The sequence below is a fragment of the Dreissena polymorpha genome, chromosome 13, assembly GCF_020536995.1.
Source record: "Dreissena polymorpha isolate Duluth1 chromosome 13, UMN_Dpol_1.0, whole genome shotgun sequence".
NCBI classification, from domain to species: domain Eukaryota; kingdom Metazoa; phylum Mollusca; class Bivalvia; order Myida; family Dreissenidae; genus Dreissena; species Dreissena polymorpha.
Genome location: NC_068367.1, coordinates 58187667 through 58214386, shown reverse-complemented (window position 1 = coordinate 58214386; position 26720 = coordinate 58187667). Strand labels below are relative to the sequence as shown.

The 26720-nt window shown below is 36.6% G+C and overlaps 1 protein-coding gene across 1 annotated transcript in view; it reads right to left on the bottom strand.

The window, feature by feature from the left end:
• The window catches only part of LOC127854692 (integrin alpha-9-like), a 69098-nt gene that overhangs the window by 33154 nt on the left and 9224 nt on the right, over nucleotides 1–26720 (bottom strand). Inside the window, exons 5-7 of the mRNA XM_052389750.1 lie at nucleotides 17285–17452; nucleotides 16423–16590; nucleotides 2901–3022 (exon numbers count right to left, since the gene is read on the bottom strand). Coding sequence (XP_052245710.1) covers nucleotides 2901–3022; nucleotides 16423–16590; nucleotides 17285–17452 — 458 coding nt within the window. The remainder of the gene's footprint in view (nucleotides 1–2900; nucleotides 3023–16422; nucleotides 16591–17284; nucleotides 17453–26720) is intronic.

Here is a 26720-nt window from a genome sequence, read left to right as displayed (position 1 = left end):
CTTTAACACGATATATCGCCCTTGTGAAGTAGCCCAAAAGGCGATATATCGTGTTATATATTTCGTGCGTTGCCGCGACTGTCGCGCAAAATATCGTGCGTCGCCGCGACTGTCGCAAAAATATCGTGCATCGCAGCGACTGTCGCGAAAAATATCGTGCGTCGCCGCGACTGTCCCGAAAAATATCGTGTATCGATTCGTGTGTCTAGTGTCGCGTTCAAAGGGCGACGCACGAAACACGAAGCGACGCAAGATATTTTGCACAACTGTCGCGGCGACGCACGATATTTTGTTATTCAAATATCGCCCATATTATCCGAATCTCGTGTATCGCGGTCTAATTTCAGATCGCGACACTAGACACACGAAGCGATACTCGATATTTTGCACGACAGTCGCGGCGACGCACGTTATTTGTTTTGTTCAAATATCGCAGTAATAATATCGCGTGTCGACTGTCGCGTTTTGTTAACGGTGTTACAGTAATTTTTACCATTTATTATCAATATGGCTGCCCTCGACACACTTATACAAGATTATTCTAGCATTAGTAAACCGAGTACAAATTAATTAATTTTCATAATAATTTTGATATATATATATAGACAAGGATATATGTTTAAAACTATTCAGAAATTTGAACAATGCAAATGGAGTAAAATTACTATCAATGTTAAGACAATATATCATTATAATCTGTATCACATCAAATAGGATTGCAGATTTATAGATAACGCTAAACTTCAAGTAAGACATCAAAATGAAACCAGAATATTTATTTCAGTACATGTGTAATCATCATTAATATGCTATCCAGATTATTGACGAGCAACATTATTGTCCAGTCTATTGATACTTTAATTAGACGGTATTTCTGTTGCTGGCATTGTTTTACCTTTTAAATACCTATAATAATGCTTCATCAAATAAATTATCGGCATAAATAAAACTGCATACAGTGCAAACAACAATTTTATAATATTTATATTGGCTAACTAAAACACTTTTGAAGGGCACAAAACGTTTGTTTCATATTGCTTAACAGGGTTCCAGATATAATATAAATGGCTATTATATAATTATATTCAGATAAAGTTCACACGGTTACTTGTATGCATGTCTCATTGAATTAAACAAAAAGCACCTAATTCACGTTGAACCGTAGGATCGAACAACTAATAACTCAACCTAGGGAACTCAGTGTTATATGCAAAATCGTTATTCCAAGCGATTTTCCTATCATCAAATATACGTTTATATAAAATATTTATGTAATATTAAATATTTATGTTGCTAAATCAATAATAAACATTTTAATTGCTGATCAGACATAAATATTATTATGAAATAATATTATATCAAAAGATATATATACGACGTGATGCACATGCTTGATGACGTAAAAATATCCCCTTTTTGTCTCCCCTGATTTTTGAAAACGCGACAGTCACCAGGCGATATTATGACAGCGATATTTGAACAGTACAAAGATCGTGCGTCGCCGCGACTGTCGCGCAAAATATCGAGCATCGCTTCGTGTGTCTAGTGTCGCGGTCTGAAATTAGACCGCGATACACGAGATTCGGATAATATGGGCGATATTTGAATAACAAAATATCGTGCGTCGCCGCGACTGTCGCGCAAAATATCGTGCCTCGCTTCGTGTTTCGTGCGTCGCCCTTTGAACGCGACACTAGACACACGAAGCAATACACGATATTTTTCGCGACAGTCGCGGCGACGCACGATATTTTCGCGACAGTCGTGGCGACGCACGATCTATTGCGCGACAGTCGCGAGGACGCACGATATATTGAACACGATATATTGACTTTTGGGCTACTTCACAAGGGCGATATATCGTGTTAAATATATCGTGCGTCGCCGCGACTGTCGCGCAAAATATCATGCGTCGCCGCGACTGTCGCGCAAAATATCGTGCGTCGCTGCGACTGTGCCGAAAAATATCGTGTATCGCTTCGTGTGTCTAGTGTCGCCCTTAATGAAAGAAGGGCGAGATTATAGATGGCACTATCCGGATTCCTTACGCTCCAAAGTATTCGCAAACGGGATTAACACATTAATTCAATTACACAAAATGCAAACCAGACAATAGGATTTCTTCGCATCAACCTCAAACTCATTAAAGGGGGAAGACCATGCTTACAGAGCGATAGATAGGCTTAAAGTAGTATAATCCTCCACTGTCTGGGACCTACATACGATAATTCAAATAAATCAACTGGAAAAAGTACAGCAAGAATCGTTGCAAACTTATGTTCCAACACACATTTAAGATCGTAGTACATATCCTTATGTCACAACTTCTGAATACAATGTATTCCACTGTATTTGGATGCACATTGAGTTAACTGAAGCAGAATGCTTCATTGAGACGCTTGGAGATCTCTTGCCGGCGAACTATGCCCTAGGGGCTGGTAGGTTGCTAAATAATAGTGTTTATTACATTCCTAAAACAACCTGAGTATTCTCATTTATTATCGCAGCAGTTTTATTTTAAAAAGAAATTCACCCAACGATTTAGAAAAAATAAACTCACTTCCGTACGTAATTCATTCTATAATTTAGTCTTCCATGTTTGTTAAGAATAAACTATCAGGACAACGTGCATACCGAAGTACAATTCATACTGAATGAAGTTCGCGTGTTATAACGCCGAACAGACCATTATTACGAATGAGCAAAAATAGCTTGTGCATTAGATCTGTTACCAGATGGAATATAAATTCTAAAACAGATTTTTAACTAATAAACATTATCGGAAGGATGTTGTGGTTAGAGTGTTTAAACATTAGATTTGTTTGTAATGACTTGGATCTCGTTCTAGATGTAACAATATGATTCATGAAAAATGTAGTAGTCTAGCTCTTACAATATACCTGGTCACCATATCTCCAGTCCCGACCGCGCACGACCCTGGTCCCGACTTTGATGTGGTTCTCAAGGTCTCTTCCAAATATTGGCTTGACACGGTAACCGGTACCTGACATTGGTTGCTGTCCTGAAAATGGCACTTTGTAGTATAACTTGTATGGTAAAATACGAAATTGTTTATAATTTTCATCTACCGATTCTATTGTATTAAATCATGTATCAATCTTACGACATGAAAAAGGAACTATATCGTGTATAGTTATGTACATGTATACATTTACGCTTTAGTCGTAAAATATGGATGAACATGTTTTCAAAATTAAGATTATATAACATAAGTATTGCTTGTGGATTTGTTGCGATTAACTTTTCATTTATCCCGTATTAAATAGATACCTTCATTTTTTTATTTATAATATTTATTTTGTTTTGGTTTTATGTCAAAACAATTTCATGAATTAGGATTATTTCGTTTTGTGTTACATCAAACAAAAACTGAGGGTAGTGAGGGCATATATTTAACATTTCCAATACATGATGGTTCGTCACAAAACTTTGAGCACTATCTTGAGCAGCACTTTTAAAAACCTCTAGAGAAGGGACGGTAATGGATGTTATTTGCGTGATTTTTTTTTAAATATTTTTAAAAAAGTTAATTATTGCATTCAGTTAACAAAACAATGTGAAGAATACGACATGCGCTTTATTTTGATATAGTTATTGCATCGTCGCACAGATGACGTCACAACGAACGTCCAAACTGTTCAAACTGTTCAAAAAGCGTATTTCGAGCACTTTTAAATGTTTATCATGATTTTTGGACAACAGCACCCACATTCACAAATTTGATTTAAAAAAAACAACCTGCAATACATTTTAATATTTTGATCGCGATGGCGTTTTATATGTGGTTAACGTGTGTGCTTTGTGTTAAACATATAATAATTTTCTTCCTAATAGAAATTTGATTCAACAGTTTATTATGGCAAACTATTAACGGTTGCTTACATGCGATATATGCAAAATCTGAAAAGCCATTAAGATTTTTTTTTACCAGCTAAACATTTAAATAGGTGGAGCGTACCCTATCATTCACGGGAGATCACTCGATTAACTTGATTTTACTAGTAAAATTCATGTTATCACATATGAGGTAAAGAATCAACATCATAAAACATATGTCAACAGTCTGGTTTGTTGTAGAAAACATTTCTTTCAGTACGTTTTACAAGAAAAAAGTCATGAAAAACATGTTTGTATTTACAAAGATGAATTCACACAAACACCACATAGTACGAGGAAAAATGTTATCCATATTTTTCTAACCATTGATTAAAGTCCATAAATTGCTACATGTTCAAAATGTTGAAGTAAATTAACCGGTAACAATAATTCTATCTAATTCACACCGACACATTTGGAACCAGAGTCTGAATTAAATATACAATAGCTTTAAAATTCAGTTGATTTAAAAAAACGCATTTAATTTAAGGGTAAGCAAATTTCGTATTAGCCATGAATAAAGCCTATGCTGTTCTATATCGTTTTAAAATTCAAAGTTATAACGAAAATCTGTTTAAGTTCAACAATTCAACTCGATATTTCTTCTCACTTTTGATGACGATGTGTTCATTACGTCATCGATTTAATTTTTCGTGAATAGTACAGGGGCTCGAAGTCTACTACGATCGTAAATGTTACACTTATTTTGACATTTATTTTGTTGTTCAATACTTTGATAACTTTATGTCGACTTATTCTCATGTGTTATGATTTATTCATTTAATTTAGGATGCCCTAATATTATTCGTGTGCTGAATGCACTAAATGAGTTAGACCAAAAGAAAGGAGGAAACCAAAAACCTATGGGAATTAACCTCTCATAAAGTATTTACAACAAATGATGATAATTACTGTCGAAGTTACAGACAAAGATGATGTGCACAATTCTTGCCGTCTTAAAAAAAATCTGCGTCAAGATAAATTATGTCCCCACAAAGAATGCAGCTAACTGTAACTACCATGAAGGAATCGCCTTTAAAAAGGTTAATTAAAAAAGTATTAAGTGTATCTGTCACCTGAGCACAAAGTGCTCAACGTGAGCTACTTTGGTGGGTGTCTAAACGGCATCCGACGTAGTTTATTGTCAATCATGAAGTCCGTTGTCAACCGTTTGCTAACAAAACATTCTTAACCGTAAGATTTTCATTAATCACCACGGGAATAATCCTTGGGTGACCCTCATTTATTGACTTTCAAGTCGATCAAGTCTTATGCATATGTAAGCCACCAGAGATAAAATAGATCGTTAAAGTGAATACTTTAAAATCTCGTCTGAAACCGCAAGATTCGGTATGTATTATTGTTATATAAGATTGTAAAGTGATCCTATTTGTACCAATTTTTTACATTATGCATATGGGGTCAAAATTGGCCCACCCTTGGAAAACATATATTCCTTATATATATTATTAATAAAAACTTTAAAAATATTTCATTCAAGAGACACAGTTTGGTATTTGATAGGTATCATCATTCAGTGGTCATCTACCGAATTTACTGTGTGGTCAAAATACTCGGTACTTACTTGTTAGGGAATCTGCATAAAATGTCATTGTTATGTGGGCAAAATGGGCCTATTCTAGGATTAAAACATCTTGCTTATTCACGCTGGTAATGCGGATACTTCGATAGCAGATGGCACTTTGATGACAGAGAACAACAAAAGCCACGCGCGAGAGATAAGTTCCTCAGTTTTTTTCAAAAGTTATGTCCTAAAGATTAGTGTTTGGGACAAGGCACATGGTTGCGTTGATAAATGGTGTATCCCTTGGTATTGGGAAGAAAAAAATCACGGTGAAATGGAAGATGTGTGCCCTTAAAATAGCAAATTCGGTCGAAAAACAGAATAAACGGGGTGAACAGTATACATTTCAACACAATAAAACTGCTTAGAAATATTGCAAGAAACTGTTTGATATTTCAGCATGTTGAGAAATCAATGTTCTTCAAATACTGAAAGTTTGATAGCATTGAATGAAATATAAACGAAGATAGAGCATTTTTTTATAGGGGGTATTCATGAAGTTGCGGTTACTTTGATTCCCGATATAGGACACTTCGGATAACAGAGAATTTCAACAAATTGAGCACTCTGATAACCGAGTTTTATCTTTTACATGTTTATTATGGCAATTTTGACATTTGAAGAACGAATCAATTTGAATTTTCAAGCGCGACTGATTGGGAATCAATGCATAACGTCATTTCATACACATGTGAAATATAACCAATGGCGTTGTTTGTTTTCAAAAATCTCATTACTTTTAATTTATACAATTAATATTATAAGTGCAATTTAAAAAAAAGAGATTCAAATTCTTATTTCGGCAGTAATATATTTCAAGTGATAACCGAAAATAATTGTCTACATAATGAACTTTTTTTTTGGTGGTAACTTGAGATTCAGAGAGATGAAAATACAACGGGTCATGTGGATTAACACGATTGTTTTTACTTTTAATCAGATTAACACGATTGTTTTTACTTTTAATCAAAGCAGGCCTCCAGATAACGGGAGCAAAGGGATCCTAAAGCGGCAAATACACATTTGTTCTTCATAAAATCCTATCATTATCGATGCTAGAAAGTCATATCTTATGTTATGAATCAGTACAATATTAGTTAACTTCTTCCATTACATAATTTTTATAATTATTACCTAATTTCATAATAATTATCATCCATGTCGTTACACTTGTGTATTGTATATGATGCATTTGGCTAAAAAGCAATTGTATGCTTAAGAGCTAATAAATGTTGTTGTTGTTGTTGTTGTTGTAAAGTAACACTATACTTGGTGAATAAGATGCCAATACAAAATTGTCGCTACTTGCATAAAAACTGCGCATTAATTAATAAAGTAGACTAACAAGTATTTACTGGTAAACAATGATGAGAAAAGCGATTGAGAGTTAATAATGCGGCATACATGTGTCTTCATGATTGTCACATCTTGTTTTGAAAATAATAAAAAACAACATGAAAGCAGCAGAAACAATACAAACAATTTAATTTCATTTAAACCTTATCTCAGAAAAATCATATTGAGCTGACTAAGTGAAAAATCAAAACAAAAAGTAATTGAAGGGGCCTTTTCACGTTTTGGTAAATTGACAACATTTTAACAAAATTGTTTCAGATTCGCAAATTTTCGTTGTAGTTATTATATTTTTAGAAAACAGTAATACTGAACAGTTATAATGCTCTAAACAATCCATTATATGCTTCTTTTGACGATTAAAAACCCTTAAAATTATAAAGCGTTGCAACGCAAAATATCTGTTGTTGTCGTTATATTTTGTGATACTACGGCGACTGCTTATATAAAGTACATGTATACTATACATCACTCATTGTTTAAGCATGAATGGCCGAGTGGTCTAAGTGATAGCAATTTTCTTCGGGGATCAGTGGTTCGGGCCTAGTCGAGGGTTACTGTACTTTTTTTTTTTTAGTTTTTAAGATCACCAGTTAATGACAAACTTCAATACATGGCAAAATTAAAAGGCCCTTTTACGAAACTATCAAGTGTTGTAATTTAATTGTCGCATACTAATGCTTTAAATTTAGAAATTAAATTAAGATGTGTTATTAAATTTTGTATACGTCATTTGTGGGGAAAAAATAATAAAAGGTAACATTTATTAACTCCGATCCGCTCAACCTGTAATAAATAATGATGTAATGTATATCCAAGTTCATATGCAGAATGTGTTGTGTTTATATTAATAACAACGACAGGTGTCGGACCGTATTTGGTACAAAAACGAATATGTACAAGTTTGTACCATATTCGGCCGAATATGGTACAACTGTCTAATTGTACCATATACGTATCTGCAGTTTTGGGGTAAAATGCCTGACCGAATATGGTACAAACTTGTACCATATTCGGATGAAAAATGTACCACATTCGTTCCGAATATGATACACACTCATCATCGTAATCATCATCATCATCATCATCGTTATCTCATCATCATCATCATCATCATCATCATCGTTATCTCATCATCATCATCATCATCATCATCATCATCATCACATCAATTATCAACACCCCAATGATCATCATCGTTGTTATCTTTACCAACACCACCATCATCATCACCATCAAAACCAACATCATCATATCCATTATCATGATCGTAATGGTGATCACAAAAGTTTTTTTTGTGATGATAATGACAGCGATGTTTTCGGTCGATAATGAGGATGTTGTGATGATGATGACGACGATGAGAATATCATCATCATCATCGGCCAATAAACATCGCCATCATCATCATCACAAATATTTTGTTATCATCATCATCATTATCATCATCGTCGGCCGATAAACATCGCCGTCATCATCATCTAAAAACTTATCATCATCATTATAACCATCATCATCGTCCGATAAACATCGCTGTCATCATCATCCCAAAACGTTTGTTATCATCATCATCATCATCATTATCATCATCATCATCATCATCACCACAATCATCAAACCCCAATCATCATAACCACTGTCATCATCATCACCACCACCATCATCATCACAATTTTTTTACCATCATCATCATCACAAATGTTTTGTCATCATCATCATCACATATTCATTTTACATTTTGTATTTTATAATTTGTTTCATTCAAGAGATTCAACAAACTTGTACTTTTTTCATTTATTGGTATACTGACAGGATTTTTCAAAGTAATATTGAAGAACATAGAACAGCATTTAAATTTTAATCCAACTGTAGCATTTTGACAAGACATAATATACATATATACATTCATTTTAGTAGCAGCCAAAATATCCCAAATGTGCTTCGTAAAAAGTTACCAGTAAATGAGCAAATGACAACAAATTTCCGGTAGAAGAACATAATCATCAATCACAAAAATAACATAACAGGTTTCCAAACACCGATATACATGTATATTTCACCTGTAATGTCTGTACATGACATCTATGATATCATACCAACCGATTCCACTAACACGCAAACGCAGCCATGCGTTTGCCCATTTTGGCCCCTTGATGATTTCTTTTATTGCCGAAATAAGACCGCTGTTTCTGCCCGCTCTTGTTAATAGGAAACGAACGCTAACAGGATTTCTGTTACTAGTATCTAGTCCAATATCCGGCCGAATGTAACTTCTAGGTGTTTGCAAACTCATTGACCTTATTAAATCTCTAAAGGGTTTGCCGACCTTCGCCAACACAAACTGGATTGACGGGTTTGATTGTATGCAGAACTTAAAAATTTCAACTTGAATGTGAAGTGGTAACATCAGAAATGGAAAAGTCGTTCGCTTCTGTGCCCTCCTATTGTTTATCATATCTTAAAGCTCTTTCAGGGCTGAACACACAGAGACGTCACCGTTGTCGCCAGAGTCACCGTTGTCGCCGGAGTCACCGTTGTCGCCAGACGCAGCGTTGTCGCCGGAGTCACCGTTGTCGCCGGAGTCACCGTTGTCGCTGGAGTCACCGTTGTCGCCGGAGTCACCGTTGTCGCAAGAGTCACCGTTGTCGCCAGACGCAGCGTTGTCGCCAGATGCAGTGTTGTCGCCAGACGCAGCGTTGTCGCCGGAGTCACCGTTGTCGCCAGACGCAGCGTTGTCGCCGGAGTCACCGTTGTCGCCGGAGTCACCGTTGTCGCTGGAGTCACCGTTGTCGCCGGAGTCACCGTTGTCGCAAGAGTCACCGTTGTCGCCAGACGCAGCGTTGTCGCCAGATGCAGTGTTGTCGCCAGACGCAGCGGTGTCGCCGGAGTCACCGTTGTCGCCAGAGTCACCGTTGTCGCTGGAGTCACCGTTGTCGCCGGAGTCACCGTTGTCGCAAGAGTCACCGTTGTCGCCAGACGCAGCGTTGTCGCCAGATGCAGTGTTGTCGCCAGACGCAGCGGTGTCGCCGGAGTCACCGTTGTCGCCAGAGTCACCGTTGTCGCCAGACGCAGCGTTGTCGCCTGACGCAGCGTTGTCGCCAGACGCAGCGCTGTCGCCAGAGTCACCGTTGTCATACGACTGTTCTAAGCGTGATATTATGTCCTTGTACACGCGTTGATTGATACGGATACTAACGTAATGCATGCCAAATCCTTCTGGGAAATACCCCAATGCAATTGTTCCAACATCACCATCGAACTTTCCATCTGCTGACACAATTGATGAGTGTTCTAGTCCTCGGGTAGAAACTACCAGGCACTGCAAATTATATTCTCTCATAAGTGCAATGAGCGTGAGGTTGTCGCCGTATGTCCCATTCTTAGACATATTCTTAACGTATTCATCAAATGTTTCATCATAGACAAAAGTTTCATAGAAATATCTGTTTTCTACAATGTGATGGACTGCTTCCTTACGTAAAGCATCTACGTCTTTGTATATACCAATTTTACCAAGTTGATGCGATATAGCAGCAAATTGACAATTTCCATCCGGATTTGGGTCCATGGCAATATTCACCCCATCCAACAACTGCAGATTTTCATGGTGTGTTAAAACATGATAGTACTTAGTTCTGTGATTTTGTTTCTCTGAGCGGTTCTGTTTTAATGAATGTTTTTTAATTTTTCGTTGTTTCTCTAACGCAACAGTTAGGCTAGTCATGTTTTCGACCCCAACCGATTTGCTTACGAATCCAAGTTCGGGTTTGTTCGGTACTTGAAATGACACGATATAAACACCATTTCGTTTTACTTTTTCTACCTTGCCTTCGATAACATATCTTTTGGTTGGCACCCTGGATTTTCGAAAGGGATAGCGAATTAATACTGTCTCTCCTACTTTGTACTTGCTTGGGGAAGTTGCGTTTTTCAACAGCGACCTGTAAGCCTTTTTATTTGCTCGCCGTATGGTTTTCTTTATTTCACGAGAACTATGACGTTCTTTGGTAAAAACATGACTTCTTCCGTAGTAGGCTTCAAAGGGCGTGAGACCCCCAAGAACTCGTTTGAAACTTGTGTTTATGGCATAGGCTAAATCTTGAAGCCCTTCGACCCAGTTAAATCCACGTTTACTTTTTGTTGCAAATAGAATCTTGGCCTTTATAACACTGTTTGACCTTTCACACTTGCCCTGTGATTGAGGATGATACGGCCTACTATTGATCATTTTGATGTTGTACTTGTTCAACAAAAGTTTCATACTAGGGCCTTTAAATTCCAGTCCGTTGTCACATTGGATGATGTCAGGGGCAAGGTTAACCATCAACACGTCCTCTAATGCCTTTGCAACTTCACGCGAACTCTTCGTTTTCAGGGGTTTTGGCATAACGTACCTAGAATAAACGTCCACGACTTGTAGAATATAACTGTATGTGGACCCCTTGTAGCTAACACTTTGATTTTTCATGTTAATTATGTCAATCTGCCATCTTTTGCCTGGTTCCTCTTCTGTAATTGTCTTTGGCTTTGGCTTGTTTGTAAATCTCGGATACTTCTCATGGTAATACTTGCTATTGTACAGTATTTCAAGGATAGCTTGTTCCGAGAACCCCGTGTAATTTACTTTCAGTTTGTTGTAAATAACCCTTGCTCCACATCCTTTGTTTTCCATGAACATCTTCTCAACAAATCTAGGAAGATCTTCTTTCACAAGGACTTGCTTTCCGCCACACAATAAAGAACCCCGGTCACCAAGCTCGAAGTCCTTACATTTTCTAATCATGGCCAAACAATTATTCTCTTCAGGTGTCCGTTTCTTCACAGGGACATCGAACGATCCGTTTAAACATCTGACAATAATGTCGTACTTCGACCTGGGCAAGCACCCTAATTGCTTCCTTTTTCTCCTAATTGCTTCCTTCATCTGAAATAATATAATAAGTTATTATACATTTATACTTCATTAGTTAATAGAGCTTGTATTGAACACCGCGTGTCGAAAACGAATGTCTCACGACATGAGCTGAGCTAAAATCACTCGTCTGATAGCTCCGCTAAAATTTACAATCCGAACTTCCGGGCAATATGCGCAATGAAAGTAGCAAGTACTTTATGTAAAGTTTCATTGAAATCCAACCGAATTCAAATTCAGGGGAAAAATAGCGGGCAAACTTATGGCGGTCAACGGACAAACGGTCTGTAGAAACCAATGCTACGTGGATGGAAGGGATATAAAGAAGGGGCCCTGGGGGCCTAGGTCGCTCACCAGAAGTCACGACTAGGCAGGGTTCGAAGGTCAAAGACCTATAAACTCCATAAAATTTAAAATGTTCAAATCTACAGATTACAGGAGCTCGATCTGATTTTGGTGGAAAATACACTTTCGAAAAAATGACTGTAGCTTAAATATTTTAGCAGTTTAGGAGTTACGCACCCGGAAGGAATGCCACGGACAATTGGATAGACGGACGGACAACTGCAAATGCACTCTGAGGGGGGGGGGGGGGGGGGCATAAAACATAAAAATCAATGCATGTTAAAACATCAATGCATATTAAGACAACTGAAAATTAAAATTATGTACAGTACTTACTGTCAAGAATTCTTTTGAAGTTTGAAGAAAGTTTGGATTTCAATTCTTTCTAGTCGAAAATCACAACTTTTCTTGCCGACCGCCAAGTCAAATATGGTTACTGACTTCTGAGTAAGACTCGTGTGCAAAATTCCCGCCTTTTTAAAGCGGCACGTTATCAAAGAAAAAATCGGAAACTTCAAAGCTTTGTCGGCTTCTCAGCAATATGACGTCGGAACGACAAATCAACTTTACAAAGTAATGTTTAGGAATACAGTCACACCTGTCTAAAGCAGCCAGTCAAACATCCTTATTTTTGGAGAGATATATTCATTTAAAAGAGCTCAAAATCTCTTAAATCGGATTTTGGTGAAAATACACTTTCGAAAAAAAAAGTTTTAAAAATTTGAAAATTGCTATTAATGATCTCCACGAAAGTATCTGGCCCGCCCGGGAATCGAACCCAGGCCGCCTGCGTGCCAATCTGACGCGCAACCGACTGAGCTAGCCGGCGAAACAGTTACACAACCAGCAAAATCCATGTAAAGTGTGGTTAGGTTAGCTGTTTCTGTTACTGCTAGTTACGACGACGACGACGACGACGACGATGATGATGATGATGATGATGATGATGATACTTTTGTCACTTCCAATATTAGGTTAATACAATGTATTTGAGTTTGAAAAAAAGTTTACACATCGGCAGACTATTTCATTTATTAAGAAATACATAATTTATGTACCATATACGTAGGCCATTTTCATTTTTATGAGTTTTTTGGTATGTACCAAATACGTTTTGGCGAGCATAGAAAAACTTATTCCAACCGAATATGGTACAATGTTTGTACCATATTCGGTCGAAAATTGTACCATCTTCGGTCCGAGTATGGTACATTTGTACCATATTCGGCCGAATATGGTACAAATGTACCATATTCGTTTTTGTACCAAATACGGTCCGACAGACGGGTATGCACAACTTTGACACCACCAGCGTGTGATAAAATCGACCGCTTGTTCCAGTATTGCTTTATTTTTATTTACTTGAGCAAAAAAGTTCCACTAGAATTTCGGACCTGCATCCCTGCTTATATTTATCTCTAAGTTGCAGTTTTAGCAGAGTGATGTTTCATAACATGCTTTCTAGTATATTATCAGTAAATGACCTTAGTAACTTCATTAGGACAAAAATATACATGCTAAATAGACCAGACATTTCGCTACAAAAATGCAAGTGTAAAATATTGTTTAAACTCGTGTACTACGCGAAAATCCATCTGCTGAGTGACTCGAAAACTGGAAAATGTATGGTCATATAGGCTGTACTCATCAGACATATCGAATTATTTTCACATTTATCTTTCACATTTATATAATTTTTTTATAAATGTAACCATATTCAAAGGGGATGAAAATATTTCGGTAATTCGTTTTTAATTTACGCCACTACATACATGTTTATTTACCGCCTGCTTACTATAACAGTATTCCACAGCAAATTCCGCAATTCTGGTTCACTAAATAGTGTGTCATATCTGGTAAAAAGTGTCGAGTTATCTGGAATAGAAGTGCCATTGTCATTGAGATGATCGGTAAAACAAGTGTCCATGAAAATGTGGCATCCGACTCTTTAAACATTTGAATTTCCTCAAATACGTTAGTAAACTAATATGTAACATGTTGTAAAAATAATGAACATATTGATCTTTTATTTGGAATAGTTGGCACGTTCTTGATTTATTTCCAAGTATTTTTATTTTATTCAATACGTACTGATCATCTAATTCATGATTATTATCGATGGAATTTTAGCATTATTTTGTATAAAATCCACCGTTTTTCCACGAATTTCTTTCTTCGCAATTTGAAGACCTTTACCATTTATCGACCAAACAATGTTTCGTGTCAGAAAACCAAATGAACAGAACATAAATGCATTTTTTTTTAAGAACTCGCCGCTCGCGCGTAGCTTTTGTTGTTCTTTGTTATCGAAGTGCCATCTGTTATCAAAGTATCCGCATACCCGGCGTGTTATTGCACGTAGTAAACACTTCTCGTTTTTTACCTAAGAGTCAGCTAGTGCCTTAATTAGAATTCATGTTATCGATTCAAGGCCATAATTGCAATTTTGTTCACAATGCAAAACTTACCGTACTTGCTGGTGAAGCACGTGTCTACATTCTGTGTATAATATACATTGAAATAGGCTTAAAACTTATATTGAGTTTTCACAAAAATAAAGACTTGCTTTTTAAAGAAAAACAAAAACTTTATACACCTACATCTTTGCGTAACACATGAAAATAGCTCCACCCTAAAAGTATAATATATACAAAGTTTAATTATTTTTTAATTATCAGTTCCTGATATCTTTTGCAGAAATATAAGAGTATTTGACAAGAGAAACATAATGGTCCAACGTGCTCACTTAAGTACAAGGTATACCAATTATTGAATGCTTGACCTTGCGACCTAGTGCTCTGTTGTTGATGAAAAAGAAACAACAGAACGGTTCCCAATTATTACAGGAGTGAAGCAGGGGTACTGCATGTCAGGATTTCTCTTCCTTGATGTTATCGGCTGGATATTGTAGAAAACTGTGGAAGGTGAGCGAACTGTAATCCGATGGAACCTTAAACTTTTCTGGAGTATTTTGACTTTGCAGACGAAATCACACGGTTATCATCAACAATTAAACATCTACAACCCAAGAAAACAAAACTTGAATACCATACAGTTGAAGTTGGACTAAAGCTCAACTCTTAGATATGCAAAGTCATGAAAACTAACAGCAAGGATGCAGATATAGTGAAGGAAACAACAAAGAAGCAGAAGTAGAATGGTTCATATATCGGGGCGCAACTGTTTAAAAGAAGATGTAGGCACAGTAGATGTTCAGAAAATAACATCACTGCAGAGCACACAGTTTGAACGGTTATCAGACATCTGATAAATCCGCGACATTGGCATAATTCCAAATCATCCGTTCTACTCTACGGATGTGAAAGATGGAAAGTAACAAAGGGCAAAAAAAGAGAAACTAGGCACATTCCAAAGCAAGTTTCAAGACCGGTTAAGAGACGGCGGAAGCATGGATAATCAGCGAAAAGAAGAAGACGAAATTGTAGTGGGCATGATAGGAGAAACGACGGAACAGAGGGAAGTGCTATGGACCTTTGGTTGACACCAGACTAATGAAAAAAAGAGGCCGACCGCAAAGTAATTGGCGGCACGTGTCGGAACTGGAACGGAACGATGCAGGCTGCAACACACGCAACTAAGCACGTAATGCAGCTGCAGTTGGGTGGGCAATCAGGCAAGCAGATAGATTTATAAATAGAGAATACTAGGTCGGTGCCGAATAAAGCAAAGTTTATTTTGCGAGGCTTAGAAAATCTAAGTGCCTATCAAAATAAACTTTGCTTTATTCGGCACCGACCTAGTATTCGATTTATCCCATCAATTTTCTTAGTCGTAAATTATTTCTTTAAAAATAAAATAGGAAAATCGAACTTCACGGAAAATCCCAAAGTTATTTTAAGCAAACGTTGTTTCATTATTTCAATCGTGCCGAGTCTAAAACATTACAAAAAGATCAGTAACTAACCTGTTTTTCTGTTTAGCATACCTCTACGTCTTCAATTTTTAAGAAATAATAAAAAAAACACTAAACAACTGCAGCTTTAGCGTGAAAGAACATGCATAGTGTCGTATGACGTGTTAATAATGACGTCATGAGTAATATTTGTAAATAATGTTTGTTTTGCTTTTTGAGCTGCATTATGTGTTAAAAATATATTACATCTTGGTATCAAATTGTTTGTTTTGTTGAATGTGATTCGATTTTACTCAAAATGATTACTTTATAGTTGATTCCGAGTAATTTGACCATTCTCCGCCGCGCGTGACAGCTATATTTCAGCACTGCCGAAATAGAGGAAAATTTATTCCACAGTGGTTTATTTCGACAATGCACGTCTGATCATGGGATAAAATACAATATTCCACTTACTGTCGTCAACACAGGAAACAGAGTCATTCCAGCCGGTTGCATTGCACTCTATCACTGATGAGCCGTTTAGTGTGTAGGTTGGATTGCACTTCACTGTAGCCTGCTGTCGGTAGGTAGTGCCCTTAGGGGCTGTGGCCACACCATTGGCTGGGGCAGCAGGACCGCAGTCTTCAGTTAAAATATATTGCAAGGTTAATGTGAAACAAAACAAATTTTATATTTATTTTTCAAGCTGAATTATATACACATTGATAAATTTAAAAGTTAAAAAAAATTATTATTAAGTTTGTTTAGATAGAGAGATTTAAAAGAGTATGTTACCAATATGAATGTAATAAATGCAAAATAAAGCTTAATCACGCGATTAAAACTAGGGACTGCCCACTTTACAATTATTCCTAAAATGTGTGCTAGGTCCCTTGGTGTTTCGAGAAAACAAAAATGTGTTGTGTACAAAATCATCTTACCCTGGTTGATAACACACTGACAGTAAGCAATAGTTTATCACGTGGCAAGGCCCTCAAAATGTGTCGAAGAACGACATGGGTCTATTTTTAATAAGGTGGCCTTTTAAGTATATTGCTTATGGATAGGGACTAAATACTGGCAAATAGTGGGGAAGCGGGTCAAGTTGCTGAGTTGGTAGAGTGCTAACAACTTAGTGATAAGTGGGTTAATCATTTCAACTGCCATTCTCCTCCTCTTATTCAAGTAGTGCAGTAGGGTTTGATTGGCACAAGTATGTACACTGAGTACTGGTTAAACCAGCTAATCCAGGGAAAGCGCGAGTTGGTAAACTCACCAACGTGAAGTGACTTAAATACTGTTTAGGACGGAGAAATCATGCACAGAACTTCCTTACCATATGGGTTACAAGTGGCTGATTCAGACCAGGCAGAGTGTGCGTTGCATTTGATGATGTTCGTTCCCCACAATACGTAACCATGATTGCAGGATATTTTAACAACAGTTCCATACGTTGTTGCTGTAGTGTTTACTGTTCCATGATCTGGTGTTGGGTCCCGACAATCTGAAGAGCAAACTTGTAAAAATAATTAAACCTGATTGGTGGATTGTGAGCAGGTTGTTATGGGTCAGAATACACAAGATACCCCTAAAATGTTATTGCATATTTCCTGAAGCGACATTGTGCATGAATTTACAAGTGTTGGCATTACTTAAACATCAATAGCAAAATGCCAATCAGGATGTTTCAATAGAAGAAAATAGTAGAAGAAAATGGCAGCTTTGACAAAATGTACATGACAGTATATACAGTTCATGGATTAAACGAATATGGATTTGATACTGAAAAAGACCACACGATGATGGGTCTTTTGATAAAAATGTAAAATAAAAACTAGTATGATGCTAAAGACGAGACAGTGATGACGACAGTGTTGAAATTGCATCACGATTTTTATGATGAGTTTGATTGTGACTGTTACTTAAATCACGATGATGCGCTTGTTGTTTGAAATGATGATACTTATGATGATGACGAAGCTGATGGTGTTATTGTTGTTGATGATGATTGCTGACATCAACAGAAACCCAAAGTTCTATTAATATTGAATTAATTAAATAAAAAAATAGCGATTACTTCATTGTAGTATGTAACATTTTCAAAGCCAGTTAAACAGCAATAACAAAAGTCACGCGCGAGAGGTGAGTTCTTGAGCATTTTTCGCATTTATGTTCTGTTCATTTGGTTTTAAGACACGAACGAAACATTATTTGCTTGATTAATGTTATAGTTCTTCGCATTGCGAAGAAAGAAATTCGTCGAAAAACAGTGAATTATATAAAAAAAAAAAGAGATAACATTCCATCGATAATCATCATAAATTGGATGATCAGTTCGTATTTGAACAAAATAAAAATAATTGGAAATAAATCAGGAACGTGTCACCTATTCGAAATAAAAGATCAATGTCTTTTAATGTTACAGCATGTAACATTTTAGTTTACTAACGTATTTGTGGAAATTCAAATGTTTAAAGAGTCGGACGCCAAATGTTCATGGACACTTCTTTTACCAATCATCTCAATGACAATGGCACTTCTATTCCAGATTACTAGACCCTTTTTACTAGATATAAACACTCTTTTAGTGATTCAGAAATGCAGGATTCGCCGTGGAATACTGTTATAGTAAGCAGGCAATAAATAAAAATGTACTGACGTAAATTAAAACGAATTACCGAAACCTTTTTTTATCCCTTTGGAATACGATTATGATATGTGAAACTAATTCGATATGTCTGATGAGTATAGCCTATATGCCAATTAATTTTCCAGTTTTTGAGTAACTCAACAGCTGGATCTTCGCATTACACGAGCTTAAACAATTTTAAATTACATTCTTTGGAGAGAAACAGCTGATCTAAAGCATGCTCATTTATGTCCTCATGAAAGTACTATGATCATTTACTTATATACTAGATAGCATGTCATGATACATGACTCTGCTAAAACTGCAACTTAGAGATAAATTTCAGCTTCGATGCAGGTCTGAAATTCTATTGGAACATTTTGGCTCAATGCCAGTAAAAAAAAAATAGCATTAATGGTACAGGCGGTTGATTAAATCACACGATAGTGGTGTGAAAGTTATGCCCGTCGTTGTTATTAATACAAACACAACACATTCTGCATATGAACTTGGACATACGTGACAAAATTATATATTTTAGGATGAGCGAATCGGAGTTAATGAATGCCGCCGACGGTTCGTTGTTAGACATTAGTGTAGAAGAGGAGTTGTGTACTAGCGAGTGGTTCTCGTGTGGAATTTGTGAGGCCAGTTATGCTAGGACAGCCAGCTTGAAGCGAAATTTGAAGACACACGAAGATGGATGCATACAGTGCTCAGTGTGCACTCAATTCTTTAAGACTAATGAAGATAAAAGGAAACACTTCGAGGAGAAACATAGCCCAATCATGTGCGAAAGTTATGGAAAGATTTTTTCCAGTCGTAATTATATTAAATTTTACAAGAAATCAATCAGGCAGAACTTGTAAACTATTACAAGAAATGTAAACATTTCGTACACGCATTGCTTTTTTTTCCAGAATCAGTTGTTTTGTTGATTTAATTCAAATTTCTTACCCGTGTTTTTTAATTCAACCAATCAAGTGATTTAGGGTCAGCTGAATCGCACTTGAAGTTAACGTTATCGTTGCGTAAAGGGAAGTGCTTCCTATAAGCAGAGCTCAAGGTAAAGGGAGTTTTCCATTCTCTTATTTATTTTGTGGCTATGCATTAGTATCGTCTTGATGATTCGATTTTAATGAGCACAAACGACATTATTTTATGAAGAACAAAGGTTTATTTGCCGCTTTAACACCCCTTCGCTCCCGATATCTAGAGGCCTGCTATAAGTTAAATAAAACACATGATAATCCACATGATCCATTGTATTTGCATCTCTCTGAATCGCAAGTCACCACTATAAACAAGTTCATTATGTAGACATTTTTCCAGTCTTCACTTGAAATATATTACTAAAGAAATAAACATTTGAATCTTATTTAAAAATTGCAGGTATAATATTAATTGCAACAATCACATTAATATTAATTTATACAATTAATATTAATGTGATTTTTGAAAACGAACAACACCATTGGTTATATTTCACATCTGTATGTAATTACGCCATGCATAGATTCCCAATGTGTCGCGCTTGACTATGCAAATAGATTCGTACTTCAAAATGTTTGGTAAGAATAGCCATAATGTACATACATGCATTTCAGGTAGAAGATAAAACTATGTTATCCGAGTGCCCAATTTGCTGAATGTCTCTGTTATCCGAAGTGTCCTATATCGGGAATCAAAGTATCCGCAACTGCATGCATACCACCTATTAAAACATGCTCTATCTTACTTAATATTTGCTTAAATACTATCAAAAGTTCAGTATTTGAAGCACAGTGATTACCATACATGCTGGAATAGCAAACAGTTTCTTCCAAAATTTCTAAGTAGTTTTAATTTGTTGAAATGTTAACTTTTCATCCAGTTCATGCAGTTTTCCGACCGAATTTTCTATTTTAGGGGCACAAATCTACCATTTCACCTTGAACTTTTTTCTTCCCAATACAAAATTATACAACATTGACCAACTCGACCATGGGCCTTGTATCATAAGCTTATCTCCAGGATATAACTTTAAAAAAAAGAGACAAAATTGCCTCTCGCGCGTTGCTTTTGTTGTTCTTTGTTATCGAAGTGTCACCTGTTATCGAAGTATCAGCATTACCAGCCTGTATCAGTCAGGAGATTTAATTGGAATTTCAATAAGCCAGTGGGGTTAAACACCGCATAAAATAATGTATTTCCGTGACTGATCGGAAAAGGTGGTTATTGAAAAACGGTAGTGGGAAATACATGTATGTTATATCATATTCATGTCGATCAGTTACTGAGTATGGTCAATGAAAGTGAAATTGCATACAAAATGCTCTATAACTTCAGTCTCTAAATACAGACAAAAAGTTACCAGAAGCAGAATTTTACGTTTTATTTTCAAAATTTTCTAAGGGGAGGACCTCCAAATCCCCCGATTGCGGGGGGGGGGGGGGGGGATGACACCCCTCCTGCACCTACCCCCTTCGCCACTTCGTTGCTCAAAAACAATCGTTCATGGGAAAATTCGTACCCCCTCCCTTTTCAAAACCCTGGCTACGGGCCTGCATCCGATGACGTTTATTTTCCCTCATTTAATCATCACGGGAATGATCCTTAGATGACCCTCTTTCATGTTTTTTCAAGTCTATCAAGTCTTCAGTATATGTAAGCCACAACAGATAAAATAGATCTTAAAAGTGAATGCTAAAAAATCTCGTCTGAAACCGCAATACTCATAGATTCGGTATTTGTTATATGACAGTGTCAAGTTTTCCTATATCAATTTGTTTACATTATGCCTTTGGGGTGCAAATTTGCCCACCCTAGGGTAACGTATATTCCTTATAAATATATTATTAATGAAAACTTTAAAAATATTTTTATCTGAAGACATCGAAATAAAAAATGACAGGACAACAGAAGCTGTGTTTTCCTGTCTTTTTTATTTGGAGCGGAAAACACAATCGCTATATTGTGCGCACAAGATAATCGGCCAATCACAGACGCGGATTATATGGAGAGAACAAGAAACTATATTGTTCCCTAAAATTAATCAGCCAATGAAAACGTCCTGAAGGCGAGGCTCTGATATTACATAACATGATATTACTACTACTACTATTAATACTACTGCTGTTGCTGCTGCTGCTGCTGCTGCTACTACTACTACTACTACTACTACTACTACTACTACTACTACTACTACTACTACTACTACTACTTCTACTACTACTACTACTACTACTACTACTACGACTACCACTTCTACGACGACGAACAACGAAGGACGACGACCGACGGCTGACCGTTGGATAACCGATGGACGACCGAGGGACGGCCGAGGGACGACTGATGGACAACCGAAGGAGTGCCGATGGACGACCGAGGGAGGGCCGATGGACAACTGATGGAGAACTGACGGGCGACCGATGAACGACTGACGGACGACCGACGGATGGACGATCGAGGGACAACTGACGACCGACGGATGACCTACCGACGACCGACCGACCGACGACGAGCGACGGACGACGACTACTACTACAACTACGATTACTACTACTACTACTACGACGACGACGACTTCTAGTACTACTACTACTACTAGCAACAGCAGCAGTAGCAGTAGTAGAAGTAGTAGGAGGAGAAGGAGGAGGAGGAGCAGTAACAGCAGTAACAGTAGCGATAGTAGTAGTAGTAGTAGTAGTAGTGGTAGTGGTAGTGGTAGTGGTCGTCGTGGTCGTCGTCGTCGTCGTAGTAGTAGTAGTAGTAGTAGTAGTAGTAGTAGTAGTAGTAGTAGTAGTAGTAGTAGAAGTAGTAGTAGTAGTAGTAGTAGTAGTACTAATAGTAGTATGTTATGCAATATCAGAGCTTCGCCTTTAGGACGTTTTCATTGGCTGATTAATTTGAGGAAACAATATAGTATCTTGTTCTCTCCATATAATTGACATGACGCCTTATCAGTGATCGCTCCGCCCACTTAATCACGTGGCTCAGCGGGAAGAAAACCTAGACAAGCTAACACCAAAATGGCTTCTTTGTCTATAGACTGCATATAGATTTACGCGATATTCCGGATGATTTTATGGACTTGTTTAACACCATATTACACTTGTAAAGGGGTTGATGCCATTTAGTTATTCTGCAAATGCAAAAAAAATTCGATTTAAGAGAATATCAGCTATTTATAATGGGTAAATCGGTACATGAAACACGCTCTCAAACGCTTGCGCGCTAACCGAAATCGAACCCGTTATTACGTGTAATGGTGGTATTTACAAAATATTAACACTTCACCGGTATTTACCCGTGTTATAAACAAATTTATTACCGAAACATTCCCCCCTACCCGTGTATTTGACACGAAATAGCGCTTTATAACTGGGAATTCGGTGAAGTTTTACGCGCTTTCTGACGCCGGGTGGGTACCTCAATCCCACATGTTATTGCGTATAAAAGTGATATTAATCATGTTAAACATTGCTTATGGGACATTTATCAATCACTATAATTTAAAGCGCAAAAACAACACAGTAAGTTTGGACATTGTCTGATATAAAATTAGCGTTGTACGAAATGGAATACGGTCAGACTATTATAAATTAATAAGGCTAACAATATCAGACGCTCGCGCAGGTACCAACTTCCCCGAAGTTACCGCATTTATTGGTTAAATAATATCAGTAATAATAACTCTTTTACAATAGCATTTATCGATGCGTCTTTTTTTTTAAAATAAGAACAAAATGGTTTTCACTTGTTCCTGACACACACAGAAACGCGATTTTTAACGGGGATTTCGTAAAGTTACACGAATTGGGTACCAAAATTCTCAATTATTTTACATGCACACGTGACATAATACATACTTAATAATGCTTAGTTATTGCTTATACGACATTTCAAGTTTGTGAAATAAATTAATGTTCTATAAAGGGGATCTCGGTAATTCTTGAAGCTTCCACTCGCTCTTGTCAAGACCGCATTGCCGCGTTGAAAATGGTATAAATTTAATTCATCTAACTTATCTTTCTGGATACCAAATGTCAGAGTTGCATTAACTCTTTTTACACCGTTTTTGACATATTTCATTTCCGTTTTTTAATCCGAACAAAATAAACGAAACTCGTTTAAAAAATGAGATCTAGGCATTCGAGCTCCTAGTGTGGATTAAAAGCGTTTATTGGTGACACCACATGAGTGCAAATGTGTAGATACCGTTTATAAGATAACATATCACATGTCACCTTCAAATAACATGTATGATGTCGATTAAGTGCATTACTATCAGAGTAATAAAACACAGCATGAATTAGGCTTCATGCTGGGTTTTATTTCTCTTTAAGTAATGCGGATGAACCTCGCTTCTGACCTAGTAACTGATAAAACTATTTTTAAAAAAGTGAAATATTATGTGATAATCAGATCGATAACATAAACTATTTAAATCTGCTAGTATATCCGATAAAAATATATTATAATTGTCTTTGACAGTGTTGACGTTCAGTTGTTCGTGGTGACGACCGCATGTATTTATACATCTCTTACACTTCTCAAGATCTCTTTTCGGCTTTGTAAACGATATAAATTAAATGTCACCATTTAATCTTTCAAGATATCGATTGTCAGAGTTACATAATCCCCATTGACACCGTTTAACCATTTTTAATCGTTTTTTTAAAGAGGAAAACAAAAGAAACTCGTTGGAATAAAAGTGAACCTAAATATGTAGCTTGTCTAGAAAATGGCGGACAGGTCGTTGCTAACGAGTGCGCCCGATTAATCGATCGCTGATTGGTGGATCAATTCTTGTGGGCGGAGCGATCATAGATAAGGCGTCATGTCAATCCGCGTCTGTGATTGGCCGATTATCCTGTGCGCACAATATATCGATTGTGTTTTCCGCTCAAAATAAAAAAAGAAAGCTTCTGTTTTCCTGTCTATTTTTATTTCGAGCGTAAAACACAATTGCTGTTTTCCTGTCTTTTTTGGGGCGGAAAACCAAAGTTCAATTTTCCCGTCTTTTTTGGAGCGGAAAACACAATTTCTGTTTTTCCGTCTTTTTTATTTGTTTTTGGAGCGGAAACACAATTTCTGTTTTCCTGTCTTTTTTGTTGGAGCGGAAAACACAATTTCTGTGTACCTGTCTTTTTTTTGGCCAGCTGATGTCACCTTAGTGCCACCGTAGGAAACTGTATGATATTTCATTGTCATGTGGGCAAAATGGGCATGTTCTAAGATTTAAATATCTTGCTTATTGTACGTAGTAAAAACTTATCATTTCCTTCCTAAGATTCAGCTAGTGTCACCAAAATGAGAATCCAGGTTATCGAAACAAGGCCATCATTGCAATTGTGTTTACAATACCAAACTAACCGTACTTGTTGGTGCGGAACTTGCAATACTTCAAGGGACCGTCAACCACGACTGACCAAAAAAGAAAAGTTCTTAACTACCGTAATTTTTACAATCATTAATTTTTATTGATTAAAATATCACGACTGGTATATTACATTACTTGAAAAAAGTTCATATTTTCAGTATATTCGGTAATAAAATTTCGCGATGTGAAATAGAAAGTACATCGTTAAAATAGGTGACATAACGATAAACACACTAAAAATTACGCAAGTAGATTGATCATTTTATAAATAAAATATATACAATTCACTACGCATGCACACTTTGCATTCATGGGCTTACCAAGTGACGATAATGACCAATCTACTTGCGTTATTTATAGTTAACTGGTAGATAGTTACCTGGTACCTGTACCCAATAAACTGTATTAACGAATATACTGAAAATATGAAACCTTAACATTTTTTTTCAAGTAATGTAATATACCAGTCGTGATTTTTTAATCAATATAAACTAATAAGTGTAAAAAATACGGTATTTAATAACTTTTCTTTTTTCGTAATTCGTGGTTGACGGTCCCTTTAAACATCAATAGATAAATGCAAATAATGATGTTATCAATTAATTGCGTAGAAGAAAACGGAACGTTTGAAAAAATGGACTTGACAATATTTAGAGTGCATGGATTAAACCAATAAGGATTTGATGCTGAAAAATGCTACACGGTGATGGGTCTTTTGATAAAAATGAAAAATCCAAACTGGTATGAAGGCCCTATAAAGGTGGCAAATCCAATTATTATGCATATAAACAAGTATAATTTTTACCGTATTTCAGTTATTCTTGCATAAAAAATGATTACAACACAGTTTAGGTGCAACGTTGTGAAGAATTATGGAAGATATACCCGTTTCATAATTGGAAGAAATGTTTACAATTTTGTAACTAACGTGATGTGTAGCCTCAAGGCGATGACGTATGCTAAAAATAGCCGAAAGAAAATTCAATTTTAATTCTATTTTAAACAATTTTTTACCAGCAGAAAGTAACTTATTAGATCACTACAAACATTTTAACCATTTTGAAGAGACCTACAATGTGAGTGATACCGGAAAACGTTGAAAATCAACGATATATTTTTGGTGACCTGAGTCACTTTCACTTCTACCTTCCCAAGTAAACAGCGATGTAAATAAACTGATTGTTTGTAAACACAGTTAGTTTAGTTTAGTGAAAACCTATTTATTTTAGCTCGATTGCATCGAAAGCCCAAGGCTTATATAAACGCTCTCGAGTCTGTTTCCTGGGCCTAGAACCAGTACTTGGTGTCTTTGGGGAGATCTAAAGAACGCTCCCGAGGTGGGGATCGAACCCGTGACCTCCCGGTCGCTAGGCGGACACCATATCCATTACACCACGGCGACCTTTTTGACTTGGAGGACACTGTATTTTGAGCTTAAAACAAGTTGTATTGCTCATTTTTGTATGGTTATGTCCAATAGCATATATATTGTTTTTTGATAACGTTTATAAATAAAATATGAAAAAAATATTTAAAAATCGGTAAATGATTACGGATTGTCACCTTTATAGAGCGTTTAAGACAAGACAAGACACTGGCGACAGTGTTGAAAATGCATCATGATGATTATAACGGTGTTGATTGTGTTTGTGACTTTAATACCGATGATGTTCTCGTTGTTTATAATGATGCTACTTATGATGATGACTTTGCTGATGTTGTTATTGTTGTTGATGATGATTATGAAGATGATGATGATGATACTGGTAATGCGTTCAG